Source organism: Schistocerca cancellata, chromosome 11, assembly GCF_023864275.1.
Source record: "Schistocerca cancellata isolate TAMUIC-IGC-003103 chromosome 11, iqSchCanc2.1, whole genome shotgun sequence".
Taxonomy (NCBI): Eukaryota; Metazoa; Arthropoda; class Insecta; order Orthoptera; family Acrididae; genus Schistocerca; species Schistocerca cancellata.
The window spans coordinates 149,330,128-149,344,008 of record NC_064636.1 but is presented as its reverse complement, the minus strand read 5'-3'; the positions used below and the strand labels follow the sequence as shown (position 1 = coordinate 149,344,008).

Genomic DNA, 13,881 nt, shown 5'->3' with positions numbered 1-13,881 from the left:
GCTACAGACATTCCCGGTCGAGTTCTCGTGCCCAGCAACGACTCCGTCCCTCGACCGCTCGACCGTCCGGCAAGCCGCCGCGCGCGCTCCCCGAACTGCGTACGTTGTGCTGAATACACTCCCTGTGCCCGCAGGTGTGGGCACGAAGATCGAGCCGACGCTGTGCCGCGCGGACCGGCTGGTGGGCCAGGTGCTGGGCGCGGTGGGCGCGCTGCCGGAGATCTTCATTGAGCTGGAGGTGTCGTACTACCTGCTGAAGCGGCTGCTGGGCGTGCGCACGGAGGGCGACAAGAAGGGCGCCAAGGTGAGTGCCAGCGGCCAACGTGGTCGCGTTTATTTATCCCCTGGCTATGTCGCCGAATATTACTACTTACAGTTATTTCACGTCGTAAACTAACATCCGCGCCGCAGATGTAGTCTGTCGTTACCGGCAACTCTGTTAGATTGTCGGGAAAAGCTTTCTGTGTCAGTCTTATATATTGTTCCATTAGTGTAATTAAATCTTGCTACTTTCTTTTTTATGTCCATACTAATAGATTATATATCTAAAAACAAAGATGATGTAACTTACCAAACGAAAGCGTTGGTATGTCGATAGACACACAAACAAACGCAAACACACACACACACACACACACACACACACACACATACACACACACAAAATTCAAGCTTTCGCCATCTGAGGTTGCTTCATCAGGAAAGAGGGAAGGAGAGGGAAAGATGAAAGGATGTGGGTTTTAAGGGAGAGGGTAACGAGTCACTCCGATCCCGGGAGCAGGAAGACTTACCTTAGGGGGAAAAAGTGACAGGTATACACTCTCTCGTGCGCGCGCGCACACACACACACACACACACACACACATACATATGTAAAGGCAAAGAGTTTGGGCTCTGCCCAGACATATGTCTGCTTGTGTCTGTGTATATGTGCGGATGGATATGTGTGTGTGTGCGCACGCGAGTGTATACCTGTCACTTTTCCCCCCTAAGGTAAGTCTTTCTGCTCCCAGGATTGGAGTGACTCCTTACCCTCTCCCTTAAAACCCACATCCTTTCGTCTTTCCCTCTCCTTCCCTCTTTCCTGATGAAGCAACCTTGGGTTGCGAAAGCTTGAAATTTGTGTGTGTGTGTGTGTGTGTGTGTGTGTGTGTGTGTGTGTGTGTGTGGTTCTTTTTTTTAAATTGTGTCTGTCTACCAGCGATTTCTCGTTTGGTAAATCACAGCATCTTTGTTTTTTATATATATTTTTCCCATGTGGAATGTTTCCCTCTATTATATTCATATCACTAATAGATTATATTGTGGATAAAATATGAGCAGCTGTTCGAAGTGTGTTCCCACTGTTTGCTGTCACAACTTGACCGTCACCAAAGAGAAATGTTGTAGATTATGTCCTTTCTTTGAGGTCACAAGTATAAAAATTTATATATACAATGCCTCAGCATGTCATCAGTACGAATATTAAATTTGTCCTGGTCTTAGATTTTTCCATTTTCTGCAATGGAAATTTGTGATCTCATGGTACATGCTTTCTACTACTGTTATCATGTGCAGAGGTATTTCTGTTTTCTTCGTTATCTCCCATAGCTATTCTCTGTTTACTTCGGCTAAAGTTTTCATGTAGTCTACAAATAGTAAGTGTGTGTGTGTGTGTGTGTGTGTGTGTGTGTGTGTGTGTGTGTGTGTGTGTAACGTATTACCTGTGCACACTCTACCATTCCTAAAGTGCAATTGCTCTTCTGGCAGAATATTATCAGTAGTTCTGCTATTCTGTGTGTTACTATTTTAGCATATATTCTACACTCTTGTGTTTAGCAGAAAGACACCCCTATGATTTCACAATTACTTCTCTTTTCTTGTAAATAATACATTTTTCATATTTGCTGAAATGGTTTGCATTTGCTACACTCTATTCCATCCACAAAAAAATGCTAATACTTGAGGAACAACACACACTGCCCACATGTGGCCTAAATGGCAACAACTGCTGCGTAACTCTGTAAACTGTAGTAACAACAAACTATGATTACCACTAACTACTCAAACTGATAATTAGGTTTAAAAAATTTATTCTGTAATAATGTCGTTAGTATGTATATTCTTTGGACTTTGTGACAACATTTTCTCTTCTGTTATACGATCCGTGCACTCCGTAGATTCAGACGCCATATTTGTTTACAAAATATGACAGTATACATGTGATGTGTTAAGACTGTGAAAGGAACCTGTGACCACTGTAGGTACTTTATTTTACTTATTTTATGTTTACCATTAGATATGTGTTTAATATTTTGTGAAATTTCTCCACTAGACAGTTCCCCAAGTTCCTCCAAAAAATCGTAACACAATACACACACAAATGTCATATTAACAAATGTAAATCCATCTGATGATGGAGGTTCAAACCTTTGATACATGTCATGGAGATACATAAACAGTGTCTGGTAACAGTAAACTTGTTGTTTCATTTAATGTCAATAACAGTCACGATAAAGCCTAACCTAAATTTTCGCATTTAAAGGTGATCATATCACTTCTTTTATGTGTATATTATAAGGGGGCAGTCAAATGAAAACAAGGCAAATGGACAAAAAAGTAAGTAAACTAATACATTTATCCCAGTGTGATGCAAAATGGTCATTGCCTTTATGAAAACATGTTTGCGGTTGTTTATGGAATTAAGATTGTACCCATGTGTGCTTATCTTCATCTAAAGCAATTCGATGGCCACAGAGTCTTTCTTCAGAACTCCAGAAATACGGAAATCACACAGGGAGAGACCGGGACAGTACGGAGGATGTGTAAAAATGTCCCAGCAGATCCACTGCAGTGTAGTCAGAACAACTTTGCCTTTGGCAACATGAGACTGGCACTATTCTGCAACAGAAGGATTAGTAGAGGTTTTAGTAGACAAATATAACTTACCTTGCTATGGCTATCTCGTCCTCTAGTGTGTCTTCATTCCTGTTGAGGCATTGCAGTGAAGGGATCCAAGGTGTTGCAATTACAGATAACTGGAACATTGTCACTCTTTGTCACTGTATCAATCTATTTTTACATTCCTGACACATTTTCTACACCACCACATGTTAAGTAAATACATTGTTCGACACTTCTGCGCAATACAACGAATGTTATTTCTCAGATAGTAACATGGACCAGTCTCAGTGGCTGCTAAAACCACTATGGCTCAACTCGGGTGCACTTGGCGCCAAATGTACGTCATCTAAAAGTCCAGCGGTCTAATACCTTGTAGAACAGGATGTAGTCAATTTAGTATTTGGCTCTTTTAATTAAAATAGCTTTTAAGATATAACTTGCATAGTGGTCTCTGGAAATCAGTATTTACGTGAAGATTTATGCACCTAGTAGTTAATAATAAAGGTTGCCTTTTTTTGACACTCTGAAAAATGTCAGCTCCCTGTAAGCATACCCGGTTGACTGTATTATTTATAATGAAATTGTACAAATTATAAATGAAAACAGAAATTTTTTAATGAAAAGTGAAGCATAATATTATTTTTGCAGTAAAGTAGTTCTTTTATGAAAGTGGGAATTTTATTACTAATTATCACAGTTCAAAATCGCTGTTGTGAAATGGATCTATATGAAAAATAAAATTATATTTTGATGGTCAGATATATGCAAAAATATCTTCATATATGGAATAGTAATTTAAGTATGAAAATTAACTCAGGTCAGCCCAAAATTTATACGGAATTGAAAATTTCATTTGACATGCAAATGTTCTGTGGAGGCAAGATTCATTACAGTAGGCACCACACACGTTTTTCCATGGAGGCACTGACCATATTGTCTCTCTGTATTAACAATTATGGCAATCTCTTTTGAAGTAATAAACAGTTTACTTAATTTTTTTCCATTTGTCTCATTTCTATTTGATTTCCCCTTATAAAAGAAAAGCAGCTATTTTGAAAGAAGCCACCATTCCTCCTCCTATACTACTCAGCTTATAACAGAAGATATATTGATGACAGCCGCACGAGAATATAGAAATAAAATGGTGGCGACGATAAAAATTTGTGCCGGACCGAGACTCGAACCCAGATTTCTCGCTTAATGAAAGTGGAGCCTTAACTACTTCGGCTAACCAGACACGCTTCCCAGCCAACCCAAACTCCCAACTTGTCACATACTACTTCTGTCCGCCGTCCTCATTGCTCACTGCTCGTGGGCCGATTCCCGCAGGAGGTCAGACCTGCGGTGCATCCACACTGAGGATACGTCAGTGAAATGTCGTCAGTGCATATAGATTTTACTATTATACAGAGTGATTCAGAAAGAAAGAACGGGTTTCAGTTGTTCGTTACAGACTGACTGTGGAAGATAGAAACACATTGCGTATGTCACTGGATAAAGAAAGGTTCAGTTTTACGTCGCACACACACACTGTACCTTACGAGAACCCTGTGCTGCTCGAGAAACATCGAAATGCTATTTCATTCCACACACAGATCGACAGGTCCCTGTTTACTCAACTGACAGCTCCGATAATTCAATTTCTCAGATCACGGAGAGTAGCTACCGTAGGTGGAACAAAGACTCTGTCTTTTATGTACCTCAGAGGAAAAAAATCATTAAGTGTGAAGCACAGTGACCTGGGAGACAAAAATAAACAATGAATAACTTTGTTTTCCACCACTTGTAATCCCATATTGTGGGATTGTGGTGTTAAGATAACACCGCACCTTGAGGTGAAAGTGAGGTGGGGCACTGTCGTGGGTAAAAATTAGGTCCTTAGAATCTTCGTGAAACTGAGGAAATGACTAGTTTTGTGGCATGTTCGATTAAGACGTTCCTGTCACAGTTTCCTCTGCAAAAAGAACAGGTCTATAAACTTTGTGAACAGAAACTGAACCAAAGAGATCGAGTCTCAGGGAGTCTCATCATGTTCTACAACGATGCAAGGGTTTTGTTACACCAAAATTCTTACAGTATGGTGGTTTACTTTACCCGATAGAGGAAACATTGATTAATCTAAAAAGATAAGTTGTTCACAAAAAGTGTGCTCTGCCATATCCTGGAATGGAGAATTGAAATGCAAAATTCGTATCCTCTGTTATGGTTGATGGGATGCAGTTGCTGCAGTAACTGTATCTTGTAAAGCTTCATATGCAGGTGTACACACACCACCATTGTTTGAAGAAGTTGAGGTACTGGCCTAAGCATCTTGTGGATTTGTGAGGGCTCCACGTCAACACCTCTCGTATTTGCTCGACATTTTCGTAAGATGTGCGTGGCCGACCAGTGTCCTTTCCTTTGCGTATGAGACTGACTTGCTTGAATTTTGTATGCCGGTCACAAATCAGCTTGTGCAGAGGCAGTTTCTTGCCAAATCGATGGCTGAATGCACGTTGCACTCAAAAAAATGGATTGACATTGCAAAATTCCAAAATTCAAAATGATATGTCTTTTGATGAAGTTGCCATGTTGCTACAGATAAAACAGCGCAGCAGTGTCAAAACTTGGAACCTTCTTTATCCGGTGACAAGCACTGTGTATTTGAATCTGTTGCAGTTTTTCTGTAATAAACAATTGAAATCTAGTCTTCCAGTATGTTTGGTGTCTGCTCTTCCGGGCGTGCCTAAAAGAACACACCCCACACATACGACAGTAAGATACTTAAAACAAAGCATTTTTAACATCGAGCAGATCAGCATTAGTTGTCTGTGTCTTAGCAAAGTCAGGATCTGTCTAATACAAATGTCAGAGATAAATGAAATTTATATTCCTAAGTCCAAGTATTTTCATAAATTGTAGGAGTGGCTACTATGGTAGTCTTTTAAATAGAAATATTCAATTTCGTACCTGGAATTTTTGCACCAGGATGTGAAGCTTCTTTCTGATCCTTAGGGGAATGCGTAGACTCTATGGAAATCATTTCCACTTCTAGTACTGTCATGATGAATTGTTGAGTTCATTCTAAATTTACTGTTGTTGTCAACCATAAATACCACAATGTATGTACTGGCATAATGCAAGAATCTGTAGGTGCCTTAAGAGGCTTTCACAAGATCTTTGGTTATCAACTTCACACAATATGCTTACTGCACACTTCTGCAAGTAAACATTGTTTTTTCATATTAACAGCAATGCCCCGAAGATTACGCTGCTGCTCGGGGTAGCCGTGTGGTCCGAGGTGCCTTGCCACAGTTCGCGCGGCTCCCCCTGTCGGAGGCTCGAGTCCTCCCTGGGACGTGTGTGTGTGTGTGTGTGTGTGTGTGTGTGTGTGTGTGTGTGTTTTTTGTCCATAGCGTAAGTTAGTTTAAGCAGTGTGTAAGCCTAGGGACAGACGACCTCAACAGTGTGGTCCCGTAAGGCCTTACCGCAAATTTCCAGTTTTGAAAGCGCTCATGTCGCTAACTCCCCGTTCGCGTCGTTCTCGCAGGTCCAGAAGCTGACAAAGGGTGAGGTGCTGCTGGTGAACATCGGGTCGCTGTCGACGGGCGGGCGGGTTCTGGCGACCCGTGCCGATCTGGCCAAGATCTCGCTGACCAACCCCGTGTGCACCGAGGTCGGCGAGAAGATCGCCCTGAGCCGCAGGGTGGAGAAGCACTGGAGGTACGTACTGCTCTCTCGCTCACTTGAAAAAATGGTAAGATTGGTCATCTGTGTGTCTGGAGATAAGTTTTCAAAAAATTACCTCCAATTGAGATACAATCAGTTGGACTGTCTTCACACATGTAAGATTGCATCGAAAGAAAAATTTTCTCGAGAACACTGTAAAGTTGAGAGACAGAATTGCTTGCCAGCACTGAGGTTAAGTGTGTAGTGCTGTCGTCGTCGTCATCATCGTACTTCGAAGACTGGTTTCTATGGAACTTCCCACTCTAGATAGGCTATCCTGCGCAGGTCTCTTCGTCCCTGTGTAACTGCTGCAACCTACAGCCTCTTAAACCTGAGTACTGCACTCAAACATTGGTTTCCCTCTACCGTCTTTATCCCCCAGTTTCCCTCAATTCGTCAATACCTCACGACGTGTCCTATCCGATGGTTTCTTCTTTTAAGCAAGTTGTGCGATATATTTTTCTCACCAGTTTGATCCTGCACCTCCACATTAGTTATGTTGTCTATCTGTCTAATTTTCAACATTTTTCTGTAGTACCACATTTCAAAAGCTTCAATTACCACATCTGAACTGGTTATTGTCCACAATTCCCTTTCGTACGAGACTGCACTCCGTAAAATCTTCATCAGATAAGAGTTCCTAACACTAAAATTTATGATGGTCACTCTAAAAGAAATGAACAAGATTTTTTTTTTTTTTCAAAAATCCAGTTTTTGTTCTACACCTTTTCTATTTGGGAAAGTCTTAGAAATATTCTTTCCGCTTGTAGTTAAATTTAATCCGACCGGTTTCTGCAAATCGGCATTGTCACAGAGCTCCATCAGAGGAACTGCCATGCTTCACGTTCGTCTAAAGCAGCGTGCTGGCGAGTTCACATGTTGTGAGAACGGGACGGTGACGAACATTCATGAGAGACTGAAGAATGTGTATAAGGTTGACACTGTCTGTTGCAGTACAGTTAGTCATAAAGCGAGCAGATAATCTGTTGAAAGTGTGCGACACACTGCAGCGTGCGACGTATTCGCAGCCTGATTTTCGCTGACACGCACGTCAGTGAATGAGCTGTCAGTGAGCAGGAGTAGCAGAAGTGACTGCGTGCACAATGTCTAGACAGTTGAAGTCGAGAAAGATCTGTGCCGACTAGGTTCTACTAATTGTTGACAGCTGTCTACAAGCGAATGCAGAAAACAGTGCAGAGTGAAATTTTGAAATGATACAAGAATTCTGGAGATGACTTCCTTACAATAATTGTGACGGGAGACAAAACCTTGTCGCATCACTTTGAACCAGAGATAAAAAGCCAATCCCTGGAATGGCGGTGTGCAAACTCTCTGAAGAAGAAATCCAAAACTGTGCCTTCAGCAGTGATGGCTACCAATTCCGATGGCTATGTGGGAGCTTTAAACTTTGAGGCTCAGTTGTGTCCTGTTTGACTACATTGTCAAAAACACGATATTTTACAAGGGCTATTCAGAAAGTTGGGAACAGTTTCCGTCTGACGACGCTAGGCGTGCGCCGATCACGTATATTTTGGTACGGGCGCGCTCGGCAGCACAGTCGGCATATGTCCGTGTCGGCAGGAACGTCTCTGCGCGTCTGTTTTTTCGATATTCGAATTTGAAATGTGCGCTGCAATTGAAAATCCTGCCAGTTGTGAGGTGTGGTCTGTGATACGGTTTTTGTTGGCAAAAGACCTTAAACCCGTAGAATCTATCGTGAACCGTGCGAAGTGTACGGAAACGATGTAATGACTGAATGTTCCGTTCAGAAATGGTGCATTCGCTTTAAAAATGGCCGAACCGACGTTCGTGATGAAGAGAAGAGTGGATACTTGAGCATTGTGGCTGACGATTTCGTCACCAAAGTTGAGGAAATGATTCGTGAAAACCGTCACTTCACAATAATGGAGCTTTCGCTTTATTTTCCACAAGTTTCATGGACTTCATTGAATTGTCACTCAGAAGCTTGGCTACCACTAATTTTGTGCACGATGGGTGCCCAAAATGCTTAGAGAGTGCCATAAAGAACAGGGATGTGGTCAATGTTGACATTTCTGGAGGCCTACCACAAACGTGGTGATTCATTACTGGATCGAATCGTAACCGGTGACGAGACTTGTGTGAAACACGTCAGTTGCGAGACAGAATTACAGTCCGTGGAGTGGGAGCACACAAGGTCCCCCCAAAAACCAAGAAAATGTTTGCAAACCTTGTCATCCAGGAAGTTGATGGCGTCAGTGTTTTGGGATAGGCAAAGTATGCTGCCTATTGATTTTCTCGAATGTGGAGCAACCACAAATTCTGCCCGGTACTGTCAAACTTTGCACAGGCTCAGAAGAGCAGTTCAAAACAAACACCGAGGAAAGCTGATGTCCAAAATTTTGTTTTTGCACGACACTGCCTGACTTCACGTGGCAAACCGCACTAAAGAACTCCTTAATTCATTCAAATAGGAAATTTTCCCTCATTCACCCTACAGCCCCAATCTTGCACCGAGCGCCTCCCCTGTTTCCCAAGATGAAGAACTGGCTTGCAACGCAGCACTTTGATGACAGCGCGGAACTCCAGTTGGGCATTACTCTCTGGCTGAAGTCTCAGTTGGCAGAATTTTATGACGAAGGTCTTCCAAAGCATGTCCACAGCTATGATAAGTACCTCAATGTGTTTGGTGACTATGTGGAAAATTAGTATGTCAGTTGCTCTTTCAGATGTATATAATAAAATGTATTTCTTTTACTTAGTTTTTTTTTTTTTAAATGTTAAAACGTTCCCTACTTTCTGAATAGCCCTCGTACTATTGCACGATAACACCATGCCACGTGCGTATGAGAAAACCACCACAGAGATCATAAAGCTTGGGTGGACAACATTGTAACACCCACATTAGGGCCCCGACCTGGGACGACACGATTACCCTCTCTTCGGTAAACTGAAAGAATCGCTTTGCGGGATGAGGTTTGAAGGTTGTGACTTTCTTGTGAAGACCACCAAACAGGGGCTCGATTGCCCGGGTCTCAACTTCTGCCGTGCAGATATACACGCCTTATGTCCGTAGTGGCATTAAGCAAATGAAAGGAACCGAGGTAATGTGGAAAAATGACAACATTTTGTCTCTGAAAAATGTACTGACATGCTGTAAAAATATCAGAGATATGGTCAACGAATTACATGTATAAACCTCGTTACAAGTTAACAAATGTCTATTATGCAGAAATTCCTTTTCTTACTGCAGTCAGTTTGAATTTTGCGCACACTCTACTTGGGGCATCATGAATTATTTTACTGTTCTAGTAGCAAAACTCATGTTCTACTTTTAGTGTTTCATTTCGTAACCCAATTCATTCAGCATCATTATATTTAATTTGACTACATTCAGTTGCCCTCACTGTACTTTTCTCGACATTCATTGTGTAAGCTATTTTCAAAACACAACTTATTCTGCTCAGCTAGTCTCCCATGTTATTTGCCACCTCTGATGAAATTAAAATGTCGTTAGCAAACCACAAAGTTTTTATTTTTTCTTCTGGAACTTTTGAATCCCTTTCCAAATTTCTCCATTTTCTTTACTACTCGTTGAATGTACAGGCTCTGTGTTGGGAGGCTGAAACCCTGCCTCACCCCTTTCACTACTGCTGCTTCCCTTTAACATCCTGTGAGTCTTAAAAAACTGCAGTTTGGTTTCTGTACTACATGAAGTGTGACTGGAAAGTTATAAGAATGGATCTGCTACTGCTTCTTCAGCTGCTTTCTACATTGTTGCTTGAGCAATATCTTCAGCAGAAGATCCCACGAATTCATTATAAAATCCAAACTTGGTTAGTGGTTTTGGCAAGTTCATAATTCCACATAACATTGTTCCTGCAGCACTGCCCTTGCCAATGCAACCCAAGCCATACACTAGCCTAACATTTATATAATACACCTTCTTTCTGCTATTACCACTACGAGGAATACTGTTAGAATTAGAAAATGAAACTTCTGCAGCACATTTGTTACACTTCAATAACATTTTACATGCCAAACCAATATGTGAAATTATTTTCAAGTCCAGTCCTCTTTCTTTGCAAACTTGGCATGATACGTAATGTTTCAAAATATTAGAGAGCAAGGAAATGTTAATTACTTCATTCACATCGTCACTGTCACTTTCAGAGTTTTCAAATTTTTCTTTGCTGTCACAAGGGGTCTTGCTGGAAGTAGTTCTATCACATTCATTTGGAGTAGTCGGTGAAGCAGTCTGAGCAGCATCTCCCTTCGAAACGACAAAAGATTTCTTCTTCCACTCATTGTGCCTTTTCTTAAACACTCGATTGCTGAAATTGGCCATATTGATATCTGCAAACCAAATAAGTAAAACAGGTACGAGCAATATTCGTCAAATACGCAAAATAGGACAACTAAACAACACAAAGCAAACTCCACAAGTCGACACACACGGTATAGCATTTATGTTTACCGATACGATTAGTCTCTCGTCACAGAGAGAAAGCCATACAACGTTGGAAAACAAAACACTGTCTAATTCCACAAAGATACCCCGCCTGCATCCAGCAAGTGGCGCCGTCAGAGGTGACACACCGAGTCGCTACAACTGTTCACGCGGCACGTGAACTATGCAGCGATAAAACACACACTTAGAATTCACTTAGAAGAGTGAAACTTGATTTGTTTTGTTCAAAAAACTCCAAATAATTTTATAACGGAAAAAAAACAAAAAACATTAATTTTGTCATTTTCACCATTCCGGCTCCTCTTAAGTAAAAGCAAATTAGGGTGTCTACCGAGGAGTAGAGAGATCGAGTCGTCCACCCTCGATTCACAAGTGGAGGAAGTCAGAAATTTCTAAGGTTGATATGAGGGTCATTAAGTAAGTAATGCAACACATTCCTTTCTGACAGCAGATTGGTTTTATTTAGGATTCCAATGCATCACATTATTCTCCACCCTTTTGGCCACAAACCTTATTTTTGACAGAATCTCCGTTCAATGCGATGGTCGTGTACCGCGTTAATTGGAGAGCCAGTGTGTCAGCAACTGTACCACTTCACTGGTAGACGTCAGACCTGTCTTCCTGCTTTATCAATAACCTCTCTGTCGTCCACGTACTGCTACCCGTAAAGTGCGTCCTTTCTGTGGACCGGACAGGTGGAAGGCAGAAAGTGCAAGATCCGGGCTGTATGGTGGACGAGGAGAACAGTCCGGTGAAGTTTTGTGAGCCCTCCGGGGTGCACAGTCTCACGAGCCTCGCACTGTCAGGGAGAAGGAGAAGCTCGCCTCTGTCGTGGTGTTGTACCCGCTGAAGACATTTCTTTAATTTCCTGAGGGTAGCACGATACACTTCAGAGTTGATCATTGCACCACGAGGGAGTACATCGAACAGAACGACGCCTTCACAGTCCCGGGAGTCTGTTGCCACAACTTTACCGGCTGAGGGTAGGGCTTCGAACTTTTTCGTCAGAGGAGAGGTGGTGCAGTACCACTCCACAGATTTCTGTTTTGTTTCCAGTTTGAAGTGACGAGCTCACGATTCGTCATCTGTCGCAATGTAAGACATAAAATTGTCACGATCGGCCTCGTAAAATGCAAACAATTCTGCAAAGGTGGTCCTTCGTTGCTGTTTATGTTCCTCTGTTACTTGACAAGGAATCCAGTGGGCACACAGGTTTTGAGTACCCCCAACTGATGGGCAAGTGTGTCAGCACTACCAAAAGGGATGTCCAATCGAGCAGCGAAGTGTGTGATTGTGAGCCGTCTGTCACCTCGAACGAGTGTGCGAAAGTTCCGACGTTACAGGAGTAACACCTGCGTGTGGCAGGCGGGAGAGCGGACAGGTTTCCACCACCTCGTCGTGATAAGTGACGGACGCTTCGCACAGTGACTCGCTGTGCTTTTGTTCACTACCGGGCCTCCATACACGTTCTGCGAGTTCCTTCGAATATCTGCGACACACTGGTCTTCCGCTGAAAGAACTTGATGACGGCTCTGGTTGGCATGCACGTCCGTTACAGACTCCAATTTGAAGGGTGCGTGTAGTACTGCCACCTGTTGGAACTTCGTGAAACTGTAGGGATTGAAACAGGAATGGTCCGTGGTAGCCCACAACAAATTCCACATTTTTTCAACTGAAATTGGGCAACAAAACTGTTGCATTACATACTGAACACAACTCGTATAAACCCACTATCTGTACAGTGGCTTTTGGAGTTCTACGTCTATGTACTTGTGGATGGTGATCTCGATATTTTTTATCTTAGAGTCCAAAGGTAGGTTTGACGCAGCTCTCCACGCTAGTCTGTGCGTCTTCATCTCGGCGTAACTGCTGCAACTTAGAACTGTAAACTTTTTTTCTGAAGTTAAGCCTGGGTCTCCCTCTACTATTCCTATCCCACACGCTTCCATCCATTACCAGATAGGTGATTCCTTAATGCCTCAAGATGTGTCCTTTCAACGGACGCCTTAGTCGAGCTGTGACACGAAAGTTTCACCCTCCCCCAGTCACCCCCCCCCTCCCCATCCCCCGCCATGCCCCACTCCTCCAACATGACCCCAGTTGTATTCAGTACCTCCCCATTATTGAAGTGATCTACCTAGCTAATCTTCTACAGTTTTCTATAGCACCACATTTCTAAAGCTCGTATTCTCCTCTTGTCTGAACTGTTAGTCGTCCTTGTTCCACTTCTTTGTAAGATTTCCAAACACGTATTAGTTTCTCCACACTCAGAGAGTGCTGTGAAAGGCCCCTCCGTTTGCTAATACTTACTTCATTTAAGTCTACAACTAGTTTCAGCATTCGCCCTTGGCCATTTTTGATTGGATCAGAAACGGCCATTGTTAGTGTACAGTATAACGGATGTTCATAAATATTTTACATAACAGGACACGAAAAACAAAATTTACACATGTACAGTATAGGTACAGAAAAAATACAACCAGAACAAATAGATGTATCGAGGTGCAATTTCACAGAGTTATAGTGGACAGTATAACAAATTTCCTGACTTCCGCAAGTAATTGTTATTGCTTTTAGTCACCAATTTACGACACCAATTTAGTTTTTTTCCCTTGCTTCAAAGGGAACTATATAGTTTTTTCTGCGGTGTTTGAAAGAAGCTTCTAATGAAACTATAACGGTGTAACACGTACAAGTCTTGATCGAGTAATACGGTGATAACAGTGCCACGAGCCACTGTGCCGTTGTCAGGAAAAGAGGTTCCACAAAACATTTGGTCTGTTATACCAAATGTAAGCAAACACACAACTCGGGTATGTTCTCATTTTTACCTTTGTGTA

At 42.3% G+C, this 13,881-nt stretch overlaps 1 protein-coding gene across 1 annotated transcript in view; it reads left to right on the top strand.

Moving 5' to 3' along the window:
* LOC126108620 (eukaryotic translation initiation factor 2 subunit 3) overlaps positions 1–13,881 on the top strand; it is a 106,759-nt gene that overhangs the window by 79,649 nt on the left and 13,229 nt on the right. Inside the window, exons 9-10 of the mRNA XM_049913931.1 lie at positions 135–304; positions 6,413–6,585. Coding sequence (XP_049769888.1) covers positions 135–304; positions 6,413–6,585 — 343 coding nt within the window. The remainder of the gene's footprint in view (positions 1–134; positions 305–6,412; positions 6,586–13,881) is intronic.